This window comes from Schistosoma mansoni (assembly GCF_000237925.1).
Source record: "Schistosoma mansoni, WGS project CABG00000000 data, chromosome 1 unplaced supercontig 0076, strain Puerto Rico, whole genome shotgun sequence".
In the NCBI taxonomy this organism is placed as follows: domain Eukaryota; kingdom Metazoa; phylum Platyhelminthes; class Trematoda; order Strigeidida; family Schistosomatidae; genus Schistosoma; species Schistosoma mansoni.
In genome coordinates, this window is record NW_017385990.1 from 1,546,204 (window position 1) to 1,569,546 (window position 23,343).

Genomic DNA, 23,343 nt, shown 5'->3' on the forward strand with positions numbered 1-23,343 from the left:
ATCGAACATGTTGAAACAACTAATGAACTGTTATAAACATAGGTTAAAACTAAAACTGAGTAATAGTAACATACATTTGACGCACAACAACAATAACAACCATACTTCCTATTGACAGCCATTAACATACGCGGACATCATTATGATTTATTACAAATTAGTGTGCATAAACATCAGTCTTGGGTGTAACTATAAAGGTAAGTGGCACCAGATATACATGCGCCGCACAAACCCCATTTGATTCCACTCGGCCACTGAGTCCTGATGGCGTTTGAAGCGAGGGTACTGGGTTCGAGTCCCAGAGTGAACATCAACTCTTAGATGCAGGTACATCCAGCTGACGAGTCCCAAATAGGACGAAACGCGCGCCAAACTGGATTCCACTGCTAGCCACTATCCATCTTTGCTTATCATTGACTGTTAGTCTGAACCATTTTGGTAAATGAAAACTATCTGGTTGTACGGTCAGCACGGTTATTGTGACTAGTGGTTGAAGACTTTAGGTGATATGACTCAGTATTGGTCATAATGGTTTAGATCCATCTGCTTTTCATTTTCCTCCTGATGCTAGTTTCTAGTGTTCCTACATGCATATCTTTACATCATGTCTTCACCAATCATATTTTCAATGTCTTTCCTACTAACTCTGTCACTAAATTATTCTTTTGCTACTCACTTTATTGTGTTGGTATGGTACGTCAGTTTGAATTAATGTAGATTTGTAATAGCTTCTAGTTTGATTATGATTTACACCTGTTACCTTTTGTGGAGGAGCATAGACTGCTCACCAGTATTCTCCATCTGTAGCTCTTCTAGGACTACTACCGGTCTCAAGTCCGGGTAAAGGAAGAAGTTTGGGTATGGGGTTGGCAACCATATCCTTCGGAAAAAAAAGCTAACCAAGAACTTTACGTAGTTGAAATTAATGTTATTTGAAATTGATTGTATTACCTTGCACTGGATTAAGATATATGTATATTGTTAGAAAAGGTCGACCCTAAAAATGCACACCTCTCCTTATCCCACGGATATCCGTCTCCGGCGGTAAGGTCCCAACAGGTACGGAGCTAACATAAAGATTACCCACAAAAAGGTCATTTGTGCCCGACCTCAAGCAGTTGTCCCTTGGGCACTGCGGTCACACTCTCAAGTCATGACCACTTCTAACCCAATATCTTTTTCAGGTACCTCTAGAAGAACCCTTCCACGGTGTGGGCAACCGGGAAGTGATAACTGCCCTTATACCTCTAACAGCACTCATGATCACTATTCACTTGCCTTGTCATATTTAAAAGGTAACAGTTGGTGGTGTGGTATGGTAGGTGTACTGGTTGTAATGAGAATAGTTAGGAAAATAGATATTGAAATAATATACACTAAAACTATTAATAGTACACAATATTGTGTGTTCGAATAAGTATACAGTGAAGAGTATATTGGTAAAGGAAGTGGGAAAAAATCCACGAAGGGTAAAATCGTTTTCTAAGCCTAATTCAGTCAATGAAGATATAAATGTGTTACAAGTTTTTTATGAGTACAAGGACTTGGGTTGTTAGCTCGAATCCTTATACCTTCTGCTATATGTAAGGGACGAGAAAGAACCCCAGAAGGAAAATTATAAGGTATGCGGTTACTGTAAAAGATTTGGTTCTGTCTACTACGTGACCGCTACCGAATAAGTGTGATAGAACTGAACTGAGCTCTGACCATAACGTTTTCCCAACCATGAGATGTTTTAACTAACTCAGTTCAGTTTTATGCCACTACACTTGTTATAGCTTTCTCCACAGCATCACCGGAATTCTCAGATGTACATGAATGTAACAAGATTAGTTGACTTATCTCCTCATTGAGGAAATGATAAATAGAGGACACAAAAGTTTACTGCTTGAGTCGGTCTATCAAGTAGGAAGTATTTTTGATGTTTAACTAAGAATTATGAATCTTGATAGTACGTAAGATACGACGTTAATACTACGTAGTCACATTTACATCTTTATGTCAGTTTTATTGTCCGAATGCCCTGGTACGGCCGAGAGTGAGAAGATTCAGCTCTCCCTCACCGAATGCTCTCACATGGACACGTATATACAGCCACCTTCAGGGAAGTCCTACTCACTGCCTTCTCGTGGCATTACTGTTGTTGACGAAATTGAGAAGACGAAAAGCGAATATCCGGCGCTCTAACCAGGTTGGTGGACACAGAGCACCTACTTAGGAGAGTTGTAAAACCCTGATTCCAAATCAATGGTGCACATGGGCTGGCTCTAGGATCCTGAAGGAACAAATTGTGTATGAACCAATCATTGGTCACCAGCTACTATGGGATTGAATCTCCTAACGTTTTTATTCGGTGTATGTCGTCCATCATGGTAAATAACGAATTAAGCCATTATAACTAACCGGAAAATAATGAGAAGTCTGATATTCACAAAATATGATTATTATGTTGATATTTGAAACTCCACATGTTATAATAATATATTCTAGTTGCCTAGGTCACTCATCATACTTTTAATGTCTTAAAATAAGAAATGAAGACAAAATTGTATGTGTATGTAATTGTATGGCAACTATTTCTTCGGATTCATAATTCCATCCAATTGAGCCTAAAAATTAAAAAAAAATTAATCAAATAGGTGACACTTAAGTTATTTGAGAAATGTTTTTATCAAACAAGGGATATACAAAATATGATCCATACTGTATAGAAGTCAAATAACAACAATTCTTGGATTGGAACATGTTAGTTATTTTCATAGTTGAAATCATGAGTCAATTGAAGCTAGACTACCAAGGAAAACCTGGAAGCACTGGACAGCTGTTTCGTCCTATTATGGGACTCCTCAGCAGTGCCCATCCACGATCCCGAATTCGCGAGATTCGAGTCCAGGACCTACCAATCTCGCGCCAGAGCACTTAACCGATAGACCGCTAAGCCGGCACTGCTGAGGAGTCCCACAATGGGACAAAACGGTCGTACAGTGCTTCTAGGTTTTCCATGGTGGTCTAGCTTGACTCATGGTTTCAACCATGAAAATACTGAAATCTTCACAAAACCCCTTCTGATTTATAATCATATGCTCACTAGTGACTGACTTCAAGGGATGTTTCATTGAGTTCTAGTGGGAAGCAGTGACCAGTGGAGTTCAACCAAGTTATTTTTAGCCATTATAACGTGACTAACTTAATTCATTATTTAAATCTTCGGTATCAGATTCATTAAGGATTACCGTAGTGTGTGCTAATATTGTCGACAGATATAAGTAGTAAGTATCATTCATCGAAAGTGAAACACCTGGAGGCAGAAGATTAAGAAGATCGAAGAGAACGAGAATAGAGGGTGATTGGAATGGAAACGAAAGAGCAGTCAAGTCTGAGACAAGTAGTCGACACTTTGCAAATGAAATATTACTGTATGGTCCTCAGATTTTACTGAGAGATTCTGTAACATTGTGTTCAAATACATTTGGTTGTCTCCACTTGGGTTCTCGTTTACTAGATTGCTACTATTCGATAAGCAAGCAAATTTAGCAACTACTTGATAGTTAGCTGATGTATATGAGAATGAGGAAGGCTTAACAAATACGTGAGCAATCTTTTTAAATGTATATGAAGTACCAGTCTCGCGCCAGAACACTTAACCGATAGGCCACTGAGCCGGCCGGCATCCAACGGTGTTAATGTCTAACTTCAACCGATCCACGAAGTTGAGCAACCATACACCAATGTCATCAGTGAGTTGATATCTCCCAACAGACCTAGTTGAACTCCACTGGTTACTGTTTCCCACTAGAACTCCAGGAAATACCTCATGGAGCCAGTCACTAGTGAGCACATGATCATGATCAGAAGGGGTTTTGTGGAGATTTCAGGAATTTTGTATAGTTGAGATCATGAGTCAATCGAAGCTAGACCACCATGGAAAACCTGGAAGCACTGGACGACCGTTGCGTCCTATTATGGGACTCCTCAGCAGTGCGCATTCACGATCCCACACTCGCGAGATTCGAACCCAGGATCTACCAGTCTCTCGCCAGAACCCTTAACCAATAGACCACTGAGCCAGCATCCATACATACATTACATACACTATCAAATTCGATCAACTGACCTTTAGCTGTTGATTATTTCGCTTTAAAAACTGTATTTCATCTTGATGTTTCTTTTCTTCTAACTGTCTTTGTTCTGCTGCTCGTTTTTCAATTTGTTCACACTTTGTTTTTAATTCATATACTTGTCGCTCCAAATCTTTTTTCTCTTGTTCTAAATCACCAATCTATAATAATATGGATCTAAAGATTATCGATGACCACAAATTTTTTGTTATGAATTCCTAGGGATTTTCTTAACACATTTTTGAACAGAGAGAAACTTACAAATACATTGGTTGTATTCTTCATACATTATTTGACATTCAAGTTTATCAATGATTATCCTCATGGAGATCTCACTATTTAGTCAAGAAGGTGGTATCAGTGTCGATTAAATGTTCACAGGATCTAATGACAAAGATCCAGAATGCTTTTTCACAGTACAAGATCACAAGTGTTGTAATGCTACTCATACCTTATTTAGAACTTCTGAAGTAGTGACATACTGGGACTGCATAAGTGATAATGTGTAGTACCGTAGTGTAGAAAAGCTAATGACAGTAGAGTCTAGTGGCTTAGTTCAAGTAAAAACTTGTGATATCTGCCATGAATCATGGTCGACAGGTAAAGAAGACTTCGGACTGCAAATGAACGAAACATACTGTGAATATAAACATATTACTGACTACGGAATACTTATTCTGATTTCAAAACCACCTTTGTTTGATATACTTTCAGTGGATAAATGATTTGCTCGAAATAACTCATGTCTATCAAGTTCACTTGAAAAATAAACATTTTTCAGTAAAATATACCATTTAAAATACATATCAATAAGACTGGATTTGCATCATGTGGTTCTTCATTTAATCTGATTCATTATGCTATGAGACTCATATATTAAGTGGCCTGCATCAAAATGAAAATCGCATCATGAAATATTCGTTTAGCCACCAAACGTCAAGCTTCAGTGGGTTTGAATATTAAGATAAGTGTAAGTTCCTGAAATTATTCTCGGTGGGTGTTACCGGCAATAACCGCTAGGAAAGGAGAAACTTCGTGACATTTTGGGTTTTTATAATAGTACCAATTGCATAATTACGTTTTAGAACTACTTGCTTATGCCTGTTAACCCTCGTGAAAGACCATTAGCCATCAACCAAGATTCTCCATCGAACTATGTCCTGGGCAATTATTTCCAATCGTTATTCATCCTTTTGGTATCGACTTCCAATTTTCTACGCAGGGTGCGATTTGGTGTTCCCCGCGATGTAAATCCTGTTTACCTCCGTCATCTTTTTCCAATTTCCTCATCAGGTGGAAGCTGGTTAATTATCTCCCACAATAGGATGTTGCTGATAGTATCCGACCAACGGATACTGAATACTTTGCGTAAACGGCTGTTCATAGATACTTGTACTTTTTGAAAATGGTCGTGGTAGTTCTTCAAGCTTCAGCTCCATACAGTAGAACTATCTTGATGTTTGTAAGCTAGGATTTTTGTTGTTATATCTATTCTTAAAACTACGATTTTTTATCGTAAGTCGATTTAATGTGAAAAGAGACGCAAATACCTCTTTCAGTCAGACTGAACAACATAGGACTCGGAATATATGTTGATCGATTTAAGCTGTTACACCACTTTAATACTCATCCTAAATTACAGAAGGCATAAAATTTACGTAAGTTTGCGAAATCCACAGTGACATTGGGTCTCAGTTTTGCCGTAAACACGTCAACCAAAACACCAAGTGTTCCAATGAAAACTCTGAGTGGTTTGTGTTCCTGAGTATTTAAAGAAACTAAAGATGCAACCTACGGTATTTTCTCATGTCTTCTGATAGTGTTCTACCAAATAATCAGTTGTGGACTATGAAAATAAGATACCCTAGTTTGTAGCTGAAAATATGCTTCAACGCGCAGTTTTACGAAATACTTAATTTGTTATAATACTATAAACAATACTAAAATATATAATTGAAATACTAGCTTGTTATTTCCTAATTAATCAGCTGACAAATCCTGGTATTAAGTTTATTCATGAAACAACCAAACTGGTGAGGGTTTGACTGAATTCATTTAATCATGAATATATGAAAGGTTAACCACTATTTTGATACAAACTTGTTTTAACCAAGAAACCCTATATTTAAAAATATATGGAAGTAGTAATATAAACATATCTTACCATTCGTTCCATATCTGCCTTCCCTTGTTCAGATTGAAGAGCTTTACGCATACCAAATGCTACGCTTGATTCATAAAGAGTCTGGTATGCAGCTACTGTCATTCTTATCTCGTCGCGAACGCGAAGGAGAAGCAAACCGCGTTCGGCACAGTTAATGGTCACTTGCCTTATTAGTTCGTCAAATACCTGAGAAATATTCCATCTCAAAGAGCCTTTTTGTTACTTGATTGTATAGTTCTCTGCGAACTGGGCATATCCCAGTCTCTCTAGCTTGACGCTGTTGCAATCGTCTATCGAGCTCTTCCTGTAAATTAATGACGTCAAGTCGTGTTGCTGGTGTGTTGGAAGCACGCTGAATCCATAGCTGACCGTTTTCACTCCACTCTCTAGATAATGTGATGAACAATTTGGAGATCTACCTAGGCGGAAGAATCGAATTTAATATTTCTTCTGTTTGCTGGTTGCTTTTAGATTCACTTAAACATGCCTTTCCTCTGGGTGACACACAAGGTAAGTTTGAGGAGTCTGTAATCGTCTGAGTTCCCTTCAACGTAGCTGCCTAAAAAGTGTCTAAAATGTTTCTATTTTAAGCTACCCCGGGGGATTTTTTATCTAAATTTTTGGTAATAAGTAATGGATTGTCGTATTTTATCAAAGAAACATTCAGTGGCATCATCTTCTTAGTTTTCTTAGTCTATTCGCAATGTACTTTGTGTGCCAAGGAAACGTGCGGAAATTTGTGTGGAGAAAGCTGTAATATATAAAAAAGTGGAAGAGTTAGTTGATAACTCAAATGGTTCAAATTGTTGTGGACGGAATAGAAGAAGCTTTCGCCTTACGGGCTTCCGTGTCTAGTAGCAGTGGATCATCAATACATCCAGGCAAGAACCTAGGTATATTAACGATAATAGAGGGAAAAAAGAAATCGGTAAATCATAATAATATGTTATCTTTAGTTCTTAAGAATAGGTCTTCAGTCTTCAGTAATAAGGATAGGAGGCCTAGTGACCTATTTTAATCCTTGCAGTTTGTTACACTGCGAAGGTCCAATCTCGTCTTGAATATATCAACAGGAGGTGCTGATATTACGTGTTCTGGTAGAGAATTCCAGTAATTCACTACTCGGTGCGAGAAACGAAACTCCAGACGTAGACGATTTGACCTCGGTTTTTGGACTTTCTTTGAATGCCCTCTCAAATGACCAGCCCTAGACGGGAGGAAAAGATAGGACAATGTAAAGATTCCTCTTAAAGGACTTCTGGGAAAACACTAGGATTAATTCAGTCGGCAGCAAATTCCAGCGTTTGACAATTATTACGGAGTAGAAGTTGTATATACAGTCTGTTTTGCTATGTTGGGTCTCCAGTTTCTGGGTGCTACCCCTCAGGTTAGCATTGTGACTAAGCTTAAGTAGATGTTTAAGGGGATAGCCAGAAGTGTTAAGGATACTGTAAGTCATAAGAAGGTCACCTCTAAAACGCCTGTACTCTAACGGGTAAATATTAAGTGATTGGAGGCGCTCTTCATAAGGTTTGAATTTGAGACCTCGAAATGATTTCGTGGCTCGACGTTGGATACGTTCCATAGTGTCCTTATCCCTTTAGAGGGAGGGAGGAAATACTATGTTTCGTGCTCTAAATGGGGAGAAATAAAACTGTTGAAGAATATGTGGAAAGTTCTACCGTCAAACTGGCTAAAAATACGCTTCAATGTTACCAGTGCAAGGTTTGCTCGAAAGTTATTTTTGTCACAGTTGGCGTAAGATTTCAAGTCGCGGGTTACTAACACTTCTAAGCCTTTTTCGACTTGGGAAACGCCTAGAGAGAATTTTTCTATGTTGCAACTGTAGTCTTCAACGTGTTGCAGATGAAATACTTTACACTTTGTAGTGTTGAAGGTAAGTCCGTTGTATTCTGCCCAACTTTGAAGTCGAGTCAGGTCAGTGAGCACTCAGAAGGAACTTACATTTAAAAACAGAGATTTATGTGGCAATCACCAATATGATATAAATAAAATTAAGGCAACTTCTTCATAATTAGATGTGCTAACAAAAATGCGACGAAAGCGTACTAATTTATACTTGTGTCTAACGTGGAGTTATGGAGACAATACATTCGAGAGGTTAAAACAATAACAATATTTGGTTGGTGGACCTGTGTCAAACCTGAAAGCTTGTTTTCCAGCGAATGTAATGCAGTACACTGACAAAATGAAGCTACTTATTAACACAGCAGAAAGCAGTATGTATGTATTGGAGAAACAACAACAAATAGCATTGTGATTGTAATGGACAAATATTTTTGAGTAAACAATGAACTGATGTGCCTTTTGTAATAGTAGGTAAGAAAAAGTAAATTTCGGCAGTAATAATAAGGTCAATGCATTAAAATAGTTTACGTATAATGAAACAAATCGGAAACCAGTTAGAACGCAAATAATTGCTACCCAAAACAATAGATGTTGAACCAATGCAGAATACCACAAATAACTTCATCACACTAAAAGCCCTTTTACTGAGAGGTTGGTGGCCACTTCGGATGCGAAAGCATTCCAAATGGGGCAACTATTAGTAATAAAAAGCGAGAGCGTATCTCGGTGTTCGCCCTTTGATGTGCAATCTTCCTAGGGTTACCTCAAGAGGCTCGGTAATATGCTCGTGTTAGGGTGACCTGGCGTACTTAACCGCTACGTGTCATCACCAAATCATCTCTTATCCTCCTGTTCTTGAAAGAGAATATTCTCAGGTGTTGAAGTCTATCCTCTTGAGATTGATATATTAGACTTATCACACCCTTGGTTGCCCGCCTCTGTACTTGGTATAGGAAATTTGTATCCCTTTTGAAGAGAGGAGCCGTAATGATACTATGGACCTCAAGATCGGCCCATACGTAAGTTTTGAAAAGGGTTGAAAACATTCTTTAGGTAACTATGTCAAGTTTTTTCGTATGAAGTGAATAGTTACATTTGCCTATGATGCATCTCCCATGCAGTTTGAGCTGGTGTTTAAGCTCCTCATGGTTACAAGCCTGATAATAAATTCTGAGGAGACTATTGAAAGGGGATTTCCAGGAAGGACGTGCCTTACGTCAAATGACGCAGAATGTTCATAACGTGACATTTTGACAGGTCAAGTCATAACCCCTTATCTACTTCCCATTCTACCGTCGTTATGGTTTCCTTAAGGAAATCAAGCAAATCGCCCTCTCGTTTCGGTCGCTCTTAGCTCTTGAATCTTCTCTACAGATTGATGCTTCTGAGCTGACTTTATCTAACATGTCATCAATAAAGACCAGAAACGCCAGTGAACTTAAGATTATTCCCTTGTGAAACTTATGAAGTTGAGACCCCTTAACTCGCGTTCACTCCATTTACCCTGATACGAAACATCCTGTTCTTTAGGTAGTTTCGGGACCAGGATAAAAGTGGGTCAGCGGAAATCATATTTTCAACCTTCGTTATGAGAGGCACATGCAATCCTGTAATAAAGGCTTTTGTGAAGTCGAGAAATATTATAGGTACCTATTTCCCTTTGTTCCAGTAGATCGACCGGCTTTCTCATGCTATGAGATTAAATGCATGTGACCTGCATTTCATGACACTGTGTGACACCTGAAAGATGTGTAGAGGTATTGGTTCTAACCACACGATATTCGAAGCCGAAAATTAACATTCCACATCTAACACGTAGACAAGGTCAACAATGATGGATGCCGGTAAAACGAATCAAAATGGAATGGTTGGGTCATGCGATTGTGGTCACCTTATGTAACGGACTGCTTTTTATGTTGAATATAGTTCTCTGTTCCCAACACAAGTGTATTCTTCAAAAGTGCCAGACGTCATATCGCTGATTGTTACTTAGGACGAGTCAGTGCAGAAAATGCTGAAATTTCGACGTAGGATCCTACAGATTAGATAGTCACATCATGGCATATATACAACTTTGGGATTGTGTCTATTATTATAGTGTCAGACATAAGTGTATCAATGCCGAAATAGACCTTATAATCTCACATCGGTAAGACTGACTAAAGAAATGAAGCCTGTTATTCATCCTCATATTCACGTTAACTTGATCGATTGAGTCTTACTCATGTCAAACCACTTTTCTATTATTCTGTTGATTAATAATTACGTGTATCATCGTGTTATAATATTGATTAGTACTCATAGTTTAATGGCTCGGTCGATGATAGTAACCGATCATCTATAGTTATATTTAGGTATATTGGTTTCGAGCCTGTAGGAAACCCTCCTTCTACTAATAGAAGAAACCAGACTAATAGTGAAAAGGTCTTTATTTAGATCGCGTGCCCGTCACAGTGGAGCGGGGGATTACCTGTTCAAACACACAAAGCCTTTCAACATTCAGTGTAAGATTATAGGAAATATAATACCTATAAGAAATAAGGAAGCGAATGAATACTTGAGCTCTATTGTTTTGACATATACTTGGTTGTTTGAGTTCAACTCTTCACCAATCAACCTAAGTTTTTACAATGGTTCATTAACAAGATTTGATAGCATTTACATGCTTCGGTGAAATAGATTTGTTAAAACATCGACCACTAGCGAATATGGCTCTTGATCGACGTAAATACACATAATCTGGAAATTAACGTAAGCAAAAATAGACAGTTATCCTGATCTAATTCCTCGTCTTGTTTCTTCGCTTAGCATTTTGCTCTATACTAAACTATGGACTGTTCCCTAATATCTTTTTTTCGACCACTACCTGCCTAATTTCCAATTCTCAAGATTTATTGCCAGACCACGCGAACGATATTACAGAAACTTACGGTGGGTTTAACTTATGCAGCTTCTACTGTCTTAGGCTCGCTTGAGATTGTTCATATAATGAGATCCACGTATTCTTCTGGACTTTAGGATATGCACTGATTCAACCGAGTGACAGGTCAATAGCATCAAGAACTATATTAGACTCGAAATTGTTTGAACACTTCCTAGTTCTATCTTTACTATGTATTTATGAAAGTTACTCGGCTAACCTAAGAAACTGCCAGTGAAAATGCTTTATTGTACCCGTCATGTTCCTAACTAAGATCCCATAGGTCATGTCCCAACTTTTAAATCTTTTCTGTTTATTTTCTTCTTCAGTTATTATATTCCTTATCAATAAATATGTTAATATGGCTTGTACAGATGTTGCATTATGTCATTTCTAGTCTGCCACATCGAGATATTGTCGTACTGGACCGAAATAACTACTAAACCTTCACGTAGTTGTTAGTCGTGAAAGCGTTCAAAATAAAACTCTGAAACCCACGATTAAAATCAACACTCAGTGAACGAAAATGTCTGGATCACAGTTTATAATATTATCAGATAGTTTGTATGTTTTAAAGCTACAAACGTCTGACAGTTTCGAATAACCGAAAACAACGATTCGTGTTTCCGTCCAGTTAATCCCCGAATAACACCGAGTAGTTATTCATGATGGTTTCGTCATAAGATGTTGTCATGACTTGACGATCACGTAATACGATTGATAAAAGCGAAGAAATTTTTAACACAAACTCTAGATGAGTCTCGAGATCAGAAATCTTTGAATAAGAATTCCAACAGCCACCAAAAAACAACGACATCTCTAATTCTAATCTAGTCTGTTCACGTAGTACAGTACATGAATGCGGGCTGCATTATAACACGCATTCAACTTAAACTAATCATTCGAAAACTAGTCCTTCCAAAGGTAATACACAAGATGACCTGGGTGAACTTGAATTCATCCGACAGACATTAAGGTAACACCACAGCTCTGCCAACGAAGGGTGCGGAGATTAAATCCGTATATCAGATAATGAAATACGTAAGATTCAACTCGACTGCTCTATCATTCTCCCAGCAACAGTAAACAGACCATTCGCACTGATATCGTGTGACTTATCTTCAACACCTCTATATGGAGAAACTGATGGTGAGCACGAGAGCAACCGACCTTTGAACACTCAGATTAATGAAAATTGTCAGAGTACAGGTCACTACGCTGACCCAATAAAGCCCAAGAACTGTTGATAAGTATGGTAATAGCAGGTTTCTCACCCTACACTCTACATCTATTTCTCAAGATTACAATGGCTGTTACTCTAGGAAAGAACTCTTCACACTCTTCAGCACCGACTCAACCAATACACAAAAATGGCCATAGTGACTTTAACTTACGTACAGCAGATCCCTTCCAAGCTTAATCTTAAGCGAATAACAACAACCCAAGACTGTGTTGCAGGCAGCAGTAGGCCAACACGGTCAACCTCTGATAGACTGTTTATAAAACAGCCTCCATTGGCACCTCTCTCGAAGTATCTAGCCCGAGTAATTTCAAACCAAATCCGGAATATGAACTCAAACCTCCTGTACAGCCTTAATCCGACAGTTCCCCCACTCTTCCCTCCTAACTAAACTCTCTAAACAACTTCACTAGCTCATTTTGTATATCTCACTCTAATCTTTGTTACTAACAAAATGAGATATCAAAGAACAATTAGTGACCACAGCAGGTCAAGAAGAGCTCCAGGTGGAGCTCACTGAATAAATTCTCTTAAAGAATATTTTCATTACATGCTTGTGGTATTTAAGGAAGCATTCGTCAAATAATGAGAGATAAGTATAAGTCCCATTAACTGACGAGTCTGCAGTAGCATTAATTCCTAAACTCATCATCCTCGATTCTGAACATATAATAACTGAAAAGACTTACGTTGAACGGTAAACACTTAGAAAAGGTTGGGAAATGTGAACATGAGAATATTTGGTTGAGGCGTCAAGGTTCAGCCATACATGCGTGGTCACATTTTGCTTTCCGTGAAGAACACATTTTTCTATCCCTAATCCAAATGTGTTCTTCAGGGTTCATATGAAGCACAATACGGACCACCACGGTAAAAAGAGTTAGTCTATGCGACGACGTGACTTCTATGTAAAATCTTATGGACTAAGCAGTCATGTCATAACGATTTCACAGTATAATACTATTTTTATCATTCTGGTAGCATAGTTAGGCGCACAAATATCGGCCTAGATCTAAATTCTACGAACCTTGTAGTACGTTTTTAATCACAGACGCAATTTTAAGCCAGTCACTAATCTGTCAACACACAGAGCATTTATATGACCGAATTCGGAACAAGTGGTCTGTTTGGGTTGATAAGCTTTATCTGTTTCTGACACGTAAATCATCAATTTTATCTTAAAAATAGAAATTAGTACAGTCCGCTAGACAGGAGGAAAGATCGACATAAATAACATACCGAACGGTAACCAGTGAATTGAAAAAATGAATTATAAAACTTAACATTGTTTATGACAAACTTGAAGGAGTGTGATCGGCCATTGTACGAAGTACAGTCATAGACGGTCAAACAAAATGAAAGGTGGTGGTGGCGCTTCATAATGTTTTTTGTTGGGTTCGCTTATTGATCACGCCCGAAACCCTTCAACTCTCAGGATAGGTTTCCAAATGGTTCAGCTCATTTTTTCCGACTAGTACGTTTGTGACAACTTTTTTCAACTGGATGCGGTTGCTAACTCCATGGCCAATGTTCCTCTCTTATTTGGCTTGAGACAGGCAATGATTTCAGGAGAACACTAGGCGGAGGTAAAGTTACAAAAAACAGATACCTTTTTGCGCCCCCTTCTTAACGTTAAAGTATGGTTTCAATTCAGTTGTATAGCCTAAGCTAAACAGTCTAGTTACTTAGACTTACTAGTCTCATTGAAGTTAATAGCTAACCGGAGCTTCAGATTTCTTAAGTGTATGCGCATGCGTTTACTTTAAGATAGTGTGGATTACTAGATCCAAGAGAAATCATATTATCAGATAGAAGGTCTATTAACTGTGATGTGAAAAGTTTGAAAATTGAGACAGAGAGAAGAGGGAAGACGATAGATATCGGAATGAATAAATATATAACCTGGGGAATAATATTACCTAACAAAGCCCATTAATAATGGAGTGACAGATTTGATGAAAGGCGAAGCATGTGGTTGTGAGCCACTGGTTACAGACATTGTATTGGCAGTAAGTAGAATGTGCGGAACATTCATAAGACTCGGCCGTCTCAGAGAATAACGGTCAGTCATGGGTGAACACGAGATTTTTCGACCTATTCTCTAAGCTATCCACTGAATGAACGGTGACTGAGTCAGCCTGAGAAGCATTTCAAATAGGGCCAATTTTCAATAGAAGCAAGTGTGATCTTATTTGAGGGTTACTGCTTCGATGAATATTTTCGGTGGGTTGCCCCGTGAAGTGCATTACTGAGTTTTGGGCAGGGTGTTTAATTGGGATGCCTGGGAGTGCTTGGTACATTGCATGTTTTATCAGGTCTCCATAAATCATCTTGTGACTTGGCAAGAACAATCTTAGAGAGCAATCTAGGTCTTCACAGAACCCATCCCTTAATTCTATGACTCATTATGTAGGGTGTCTCTGTACTTGTTTCAAGGGATTGTGGAGGGAGGAGGTGGAACACACAAATAGAAATCGTGCTCTTTCAGTCCGGTATTGCCTCGCAGATCTTCCACCGATAACCAGAAATACCTGCTTTTTCACTACCATGTAGAAATGTTTGAACACCTCTAAGGTCACGAACTAAACATTCGCCTGCCTGATAAACAATCACAATGAAAATTCTGACAACAATGTTCATAGCGAGGTTGAACTGTCGTGCAGTATGTTTAGCCGTTACGACCAACTAATCTACTCCTGGTCACTCCAGCTGTACCATACACCTATCCACTTCCTTACAAACACGTGACTTGAGAATAAGTTACTGGATCCAAGGGAAGTTGCTTGCTAGAACGGTCAAAGGTAACGTTGAGATTTGTACGTCTTTCAGATTTTATTTGCGTGTACCAAATGTTCACTCATCCTTAATATTTTTCTTCTTTAAAACCTTCGTTTCGCATAATTCTTCATTAATTTATCTCACATTTTACTCCCCTATTTATTAGGTAGCATGCAGAGTAATAGCTTTGCCACCAGTACTTACATTGTAACTACAATTACGAGTAATGTGTGCTAGCGTTCAATCATAGACAATTCTTCAAAACGTTTGTAGTTATATGAAATGGAGGGCGAAAACCGTCGTAAAACCTTCCTTATAATTCTTCGAAAACTACGAGGGGCTAAGAGACGAAATTACACTTGTAGCTCATCGTTATTCTTGTTCGACATTAATTTTTCATTTCTGTATAATGAATATTAATCGCGACATATATTTTAATTTCAGTGGGATACATATTCCAGACATGTTATTCTTTGTATTTAATTAAAATGAACTATGTTCAGCGTGAAATGAAGTATTTGGTTTTACTATAATTCCGAGGATTTTTTATAAATGTGTCCTTTTAGTAGTTAACAATCAAATAGCTGCATAAATCAATGTACAAATGAGTGTACTTTCTACTACAGTTTTCATCACATCTTCGCGATGACAGATTCTCACATCTAGCAGTCTTGGTGTATTTACTTAACGTCTTTGGGATTTCTTGTTTCAGGAATAAGTAACCAATGATACGGAAATAACGAGTCTTAACTAGAACACGTCTTTCGCCAAAAAGAACTGATGAAGAAGTGAGCATACAAGGCATGATACTTCCCAGTTACGATGGGTACACCAAACGAGTGGAGTGGCGATATAAATTAGCAGTCACCTGAAAGCCATGATAACACACAGTGCTGAACTAACTGAAGTGATGGAATCATGACGGTGTTGCTTCGCTGAGAACGACCGAAAGTACTTGATTGGAGAGACATAACGCCCCCCTCCCGAATATTCCAACGTTCAAAAGATAATATTATGCAAGGTATAATAGAACTACTGCACCTGTGCTTCCATTAAATACTTCTATTTGGAGACCTGAACACTCAACAACTAAGTCTCACCAAGCAGAATATAACCCAGTTCAAGTGATTTCATAAGAGACTTGCCACAGCCATTAGAAGTACAGAACTGGCTGAACATGTGTGTGACTCCGTGAGATAGGACAGGAAAAGAACACCAACACCAGGCCTCTCGAGGTAACCCTCGAAAGATTGCCCCATTTGGAGTGCTTTCCCATCTGAAGTGGCCACCACCCTCTCAGTAAATGGCTTTCAGTGTGGACTTGACGGACATGCACTAACTCATGCATTACCATCTCTCTCTTCGACCAGCTGTGTCTGATGCATGTCTTACAATGTGCCAGGGTCATAATCACCACATATCAGTAACTATCCCCTATTTCCCTCGTTATCATCTCTTTTTCCTCTCTCATCCTTTCGACTCCATCTTCTTACACATCACCAATTGGTTATTCCCTTCTGAAGCCGTCGTCTTTTCTTAGCACTCGAATTATTCATTACTTTTTCATTGCAATAATCTGATCTCCTGACTGATGATGTGATAGCTGCTGGTACCAAGAAACCTTACCCCACTGAGACAAATGCACCCAATTGAACTACTATGTGTACACATCCACAATGGACTGCCAAGCTGACTAGAATTAGTGTAGTCAAATGTCTAGACTACCATCGATTGGACATCACTAAATACCTGGAATGGTACTAGGATAATAAGAAGCGAACTCAAAGAAATTAACCAGTTTATAGAAACACTTGAGAAAGTTGTTGGATTTCTGAATTTACTCATTAGTTGAAATAACAGTAATTCTCAAAGGACGTATAGTCTTCGAATTGTCAGGTTACGAATGTCGTTATAATTTTTTGCAGAGTGTTCGAATTCAGGAACAATCTATTAAGCTCGTAGTAGTTTTTTCTAATCATCTCTGTGTCATATTCTGAAAAGTCGCGGTCGAATTGCTCGATGTCCTTGAAAGGGGTCAGTTTTCATTATCCTGATTCCTGAGATTTTGCTTCCTACTTTTTATGTTCTCTGTGTTTTTAAAAATTATTTACTTTTGAAAATGGTTATCATTTTGTCTCGGTTAGTGGGTAGTCACATTTGTCATGTGTTCTTTGGATGGTCGTTATTCCACTCATGGTAACAACTGGTTTTTCAAAGTTGTCACCTTGTAAATTTCCCAGTTAATGAAATCCGTTTCAGCTGTCAAGGATAAAATGAAGTTGATGCTCCTATGCCATGTTTCACTGGTATTACGTTTATTCGATCTATCTTTGCTATTTTTATCTGATCGTGCTAATGTGGTATGGCAATTTTGGCCAACTGACATATGTCAGGCTCTATGTTGTTGACATACGGGGAGACTTAATCAACATGGAGCCTGGCACAAATGTGCGTTGTTCCAAGCTGCCATTCTGTATTTTGGTAATGCGTTTGTCTGTATGCTAAACGTACATTTCGATTGGGCTTTGTCTGAAAAGAGGTTTCTTAGTAGTACAAGTGTTTTTCGGTTAGTCTACAAAATCATTGGTTTTAAATGTGATTGATATTTCCTCTGTTATCGTCATATTGAAAGAATACCGAGGTCAAGTAATGCGTTCGCTCTTAACGAGGGGTATTATTTAGCTTTTAAGTTTATCTTGTGATAGTGCCTTACGATTGACCAAAATTAATTTTGCGTTCATCGCCTAATCCCATTGTGCACCAAGGGTTGTTTTTCATTCTTGAGGAACAGGAAAACAACCAGTTTAGTCGATAACCTTATGATTGGCAGTTACTGGTGTATGGCTATTCTTTAAAATTCACTGACGTGATGTTAACAAACATGGATCATAGTCAAGGACCACAGACTGAAAGGCGATACCAAATCATATCTAGAAAAATTTCTTACTTGTTCCTACAAGCGTCTACTGACTTCTTAAGTGTATCTATAAGGTTTTTGTCTTTATGTTGTACCCAAATGAGCGTACCTCCTTCAGTATAATCCAGTAATATTTGGGCGATACGTCATTGCAAGGGTCTTAGCTGAACTTTCAAACTCGGGCTCCAGATAAACCTGGATCACTGTTTGTAATTTTCTTAGTTGGGAAGTGTGACTACAAGTTTCAACATACAAATACTTGAAGTCCATCATGGTTATTTCGCGAGTTCTCACATTTTTTTTGAGTGTGTGATTTGCAATGTTAAACCTTACACTTGCACCAAATATCCATGAAGCATGATTAAATGTTTTATTTTTAGTCTTACTACTTAGATCGGCAGCTTAATTTATAACATAAACGACGATTTGATGTGATATCCGTGTGATATCAGTCAGTCAGTCAGCTACAACGTAGGACCAGGCACAGTTATGCATCGGTCCAAGTTGCCATACCTCGTTAGCACAACAAGATCAACACCGGATTCATAGAAGTAGTTAATTTAGTGGTGGTAGTATATAAAAGAAAGGTTGTATATAAGGATATAGTATAGGAAGGAAGAAAGTTATGAAGCAATTTTAATCTCAAGGTTTAAGGGAAGATAAGGAGTGTATACACCTACGCCATTGTGATCGATTCTGAGTCATGTCACCTAGAGTCTCCAACCATTGGTTACGATAGTCACACGGACTCCAACCAATTAGTCTGCATCTACCAACATTGCTCAGACTAGAAGTTAGTGACTTTGTGGACTGATGCCACATTTTGGTTTGGCCGCTCCTAAATTTCTTCCAATCATCCCCTACACTAGTCAGCATAGCGAGTCGTGGTAATTGGTGTCCAGGCATACGTAACACGTGGCCCAACCTCAATCTCAGTCGATGAAGATTCATGACCTCATCAACTGACTTACCATCATTCCCTAATACCCTGCGTCTAACCTCACTATTACTTAACCGGTTATCCCAGCAGATGCGAGCAATATTTCTAAGGCATCCGTGGTCAAATACTAGTAACCTACAAGTATCTCCTACTCTTAATGGCCATGTTTCACAGCCGTAAAGTAGAACAGAGCGAACTGCTGCGCAGTATACTCATCCCTTAATTGATAGACGGATATCTCGTCTTCGCCATAGGTGACGTAAGTTGGCAAAAGCCAAACGAGCTTTTTGAATCCGTGCTGAGATTTTGTCAGACACCAAGCCATTAGGACTGATCAGACTTCCAAGATAAGTGAAGTTGTCGACGCGTTCGACTACTTCACTCCCTATCCTTAGTTCGGGTGTTGATGCAGGCCAATCCTGGAGTAACAATTTACATTTGGATGGGGAGAAACGCATCCCAAACATCCTGGCATTATTGCTGAGTTCCAACAGAAGACTCTGAATTTTGTCAGCGTCTTCACCAAACAGGACTATGTCATCTGCGTATTCTAAGTCGATTAGTGGTCCCCCTGGTAGGAGATCAATTCCTAAAAATTCAGTCGCAGAGAGTGTTATTTCCAGCAACAGGTCTATAATGAAGTTAAACAAAAATGGGGATAGTGGACAACCTTGACGGACACCACTTGAGGTTGTAAAATCATATGACAGTTCGCCATAAGCTCTCACTCGACTGGTAGTGTTCGAGTAAAGAGCCTTCACAAGGTTTATGTACTTCTCAGGTACACCTTTCAATGACAGACACTGCCACAGAACCTCTCGGTCTACAGAGTCAAATGCTGCTTTCAAGTCAAGAAAAACTATCATTGTCGGACGCCGATAAACATGTCTGTGCTCTAAAACTTGATGAATGGTGAATATGTGGTCGATACAGCCACGACCAGGTCTGAAGCCAGCCTGATTTTCTCGTGTTTGCAGTTCACGAGTCTTAGTTAGGCGCCTGATAATTATTGAGGCTAGTATTTTAGATGCTATGTTAGTCAGACTAATCCCTCTATGGTTATCACAGGATGGTTTCGACCCCTTTTTATATATTGGGACAATCAGTGATTGTGACCAGTCAGATGGGATTACGTCCGTCTCCCAGATTTTAGCCAGAATATTAGTCAACCTAATCGCTAAAATTGGACCACCATATTTAAAGACCTCTGGAGCCAATCCATCTGGACCAGCTGCTCTTCCTCGTTTCAGATTACTTATAGCCTTTTGAAGTTCAAGTAGGGTCGGGGGGCCTACTTCAATGTTCCATTCAGGTTTTCTGGGAATAGTGGGTAGTTGTGCAGTAGCTGAAGGCCAGCTAAACTGCTCCTTAAAGTGTTCCGCCCATCGTTCTAAACGTTTGGGTTGAGAGCAGATAAGGGTTCCATCTTTTTCCGAGATTGTCTCACTTACACTTGACTTCTTAATTCCGGTTTCTTTTATTAGTCTGAATAGTTGCCTGGTGTTGCCTACAGCCGCTACCTTTTCCATCTCTTTTGCTTTCGTTGCCCACCACTGCTAACGATCGTTCCTTAGACTTTTAGTTAACCTAGATCTAATTTGTTTACGCTCTTCGTCATGTTCAGAGCCTGATGGGATGAGTTTACGCGAATCCATCAGTGAAATAGACTTAGAGGAGATCCACTGGTTTTTTGGAGCCCTATGGTTTAAATGACTAATAGATGTTACTGCTGTTTCCACAGCTGTTCGTGTGTCTTTCCAAGCAGCATCTGGGTCAGTCTCGTTTACAGAACTGCCTAGATGTGAACTCAGTTGTTTCTGGAATTCGCATTTGGCTTTCTCGTCCTCCAGTTCAATCCTAATGGGTCTTCTTAGTGTACTTTTCCTGCGTCCATTGAGGCGCAGACAAATGCGCGCTCGTATTAAAGCGTGATCAGAGTCTAAACAAGTATTCCAATACGAGCGACAATCTTCTATTGAGCCTCTCCAATGATGACTGATGACAATATGGTCTATTTGAGTCCATCGTTGGTTTGGTGCAGGTGGTCGCCATGTTAGACGATGTCTGAAGAAGCTCAGAGAGCTTTCTGTGAAAGTCATCTTTCACTTCATCATGGCTGCAGTCAGTGGGAGCGTAGGCAGAAACGACGAGAAGGCAACGACGTGTGTCCCTATCCTTCCGAGTTCTTACGGAGCCATTTAGCCGGACAGCACACAGGCGACTGTTAACGGGGATCCATTCTAGTAGTGCCTGTTCTGCCCTTGTACTTAGTGCTATGTCTACACCTGCAAGTCCACGAGAAATAGCCAACGGGTCGCCAGATACGCGGAGGGTGTATTTCGTTGGCTGTCCATTTTGGCGAGGTGAGGTCAAGTGAATGACCACACTGGGATCCTGTATGCGTGTTTCGTAGACACAGAATACATCAATGGTACGAGATTCTAGGGTTTTAGCTAAGGAGGCCTGTTGACCGATTTAACTTAAAGTACGTACGTTGAAGGCCCCAATGTGTAGTTTGGAGCGAGGTTTTAGTAGACCTGGGACAGCGTTTCGCACACTAGAATCGTTGGCCATGGTGACACTTGAGGAGGAAACCGAGAGAGGAAGTTTAGTGTTGAAAGTCAAGGTAGAAGGAATAGTAGGAATTGAAGAAGGAGATTGATTATGAATACAGTGGTCTTGAGTGCTGTTAGAGGTATGAGGGCAGTTATCACTTCCCGGTTGCCCACACCGTGGAAGGGTTCTTCTAGAGATACCTGAAAATGAAATTGGGTTAGAAGTGGTCTTAATGACGTGAGAGCGTGACCGCAGTGCCCAAGGGACAATTGCTTGAGGTCGGGCACAAATGACCTTTTTGTTGGTAGTTTTTGTGTTAGCTCCGTTCTTTAAAGGACCTTACCGCCGGAGACGGCTGTCCGTGGGATAAGGCGAGGTGTGCATTTTTAGGGTCGACCTTTTCTAACCCCACCCCTCCTTGTGGGAAGGCAGCATTGCTGTCATGCTGGTTGTCTGAAGGAAACACCTTACTGCTGTCACACCTCTGTACAGTCAGCAGTACGACTTCGCCTTCGGACCTTGGGTTTGCTGCTTTTAGTCTCACCGCTCTTCAAACGACCTGCCTGGCATGGTAGGACCTTGAGGAACGATTGTTCCAGTCAGTATAGCTCGGTTGATTCATCACGATAGGCAAGCCCGACCACCACGTCAAGGTAGCAGCAACGGTCGGGATCCGTGTGATATATTTAAATGAAAATAATTTGTACGGAACTATTAACCAGTAATTTCTTCATGTTGGATAACTTAATCGACATCTTATCAATAAATCCCTTTTTCTTTGTTTTAGTAATTCCAACTTATTAAATATGCTCTAGATTAATCAGTCAAATTTAACATTTCACTTCATCCGCACAAAGATGGTGAATACAATTTTTAATTTATTACATATTTAACATTTCACTCATTTGTATCATCAATCGCTTCATATATGACTGTTATCAATTCATTATTAGTACCTATGCTATCAAACAATATGATCATTTTACGAATTTATATGCATTTACTTAAATTATCATCATTATCATTAATCTTCATTTTACTTGTATCTTTTACTAATTTGTCTAATTCTACACATTTTGCTAAAAGTTTATTGTCTAAACAAAATATCATTTCACCAGAAGATCATTTAATTGAAATTATTTCTAATAATTCTATAAACTATGGTTGTGATTTTAATCAATTACAATTTTGTTCATATGAACATTCATCTGATTGGAGTTTTCAATTAAGTTTGACTGAATTTGCTTTAAAAATGAAAGAAGCCGCGGAGACAGCTGCTAAAGTTGTTCAAAATTTTCAAGATAAATTGTCACAAAACAATAATAATAATAATAATACCAACAATACTATAAAAAATCAGGTTAGTATAATGCTTCAATTTCTATTGAACTGTATCGTTTAAAGTTCTATTTGATTATGTTTTATGTGGTCAAAATGTTCGAATAATAATTTGAACTGCGTTCAGAATAATGGACTTTACAGTTAGTATTCAGACAAGAAATCAACCTGTAAATTAATTGTCTGTGTTGACGTCCACCATTTAAGCAAGTATAGAATGCGTTTTATTTATTTAAACACATAAATATTGGTACAAAGGAGCACCAGATATATATGCGCCGCACAAATCCCATTTGATTTGTGTGAGGGCTGTGATACTGCCCAGATGCCCAAACTGAAGCAGGTGGTTTACTTAGGAGGCCATACTCGGAGCCTTTAACCTAAAGGTCTGATCCACAAGTCAGTGGAACAACATAAGGAGACGCAGCCACATGGTAGCCAGTGATCAAAGATTGATTTATACGCCATTTTTTCCATGAGGATACTGGAGCCCATGTGCACCA

At 39.1% G+C, this 23,343-nt stretch overlaps 1 protein-coding gene across 1 annotated transcript; it reads right to left on the bottom strand.

The window, feature by feature from the left end:
• Positions 1–4,105: 4,105 nt before the first annotated feature.
• Smp_162140 (hypothetical protein) lies at positions 4,106–6,958 on the bottom strand (the record flags this gene model as incomplete). The annotated part of the gene is made up of 5 exons (XM_018791793.1): positions 4,106–4,279; positions 6,283–6,468; positions 6,506–6,668; positions 6,702–6,841; positions 6,878–6,958. 5 exons carry the CDS (start codon positions 6,956–6,958, stop codon positions 4,106–4,108), a joined length of 744 nt encoding a protein of 247 aa, XP_018645112.1.
• Between the last annotated feature and the right edge of the window lie 16,385 nt (positions 6,959–23,343).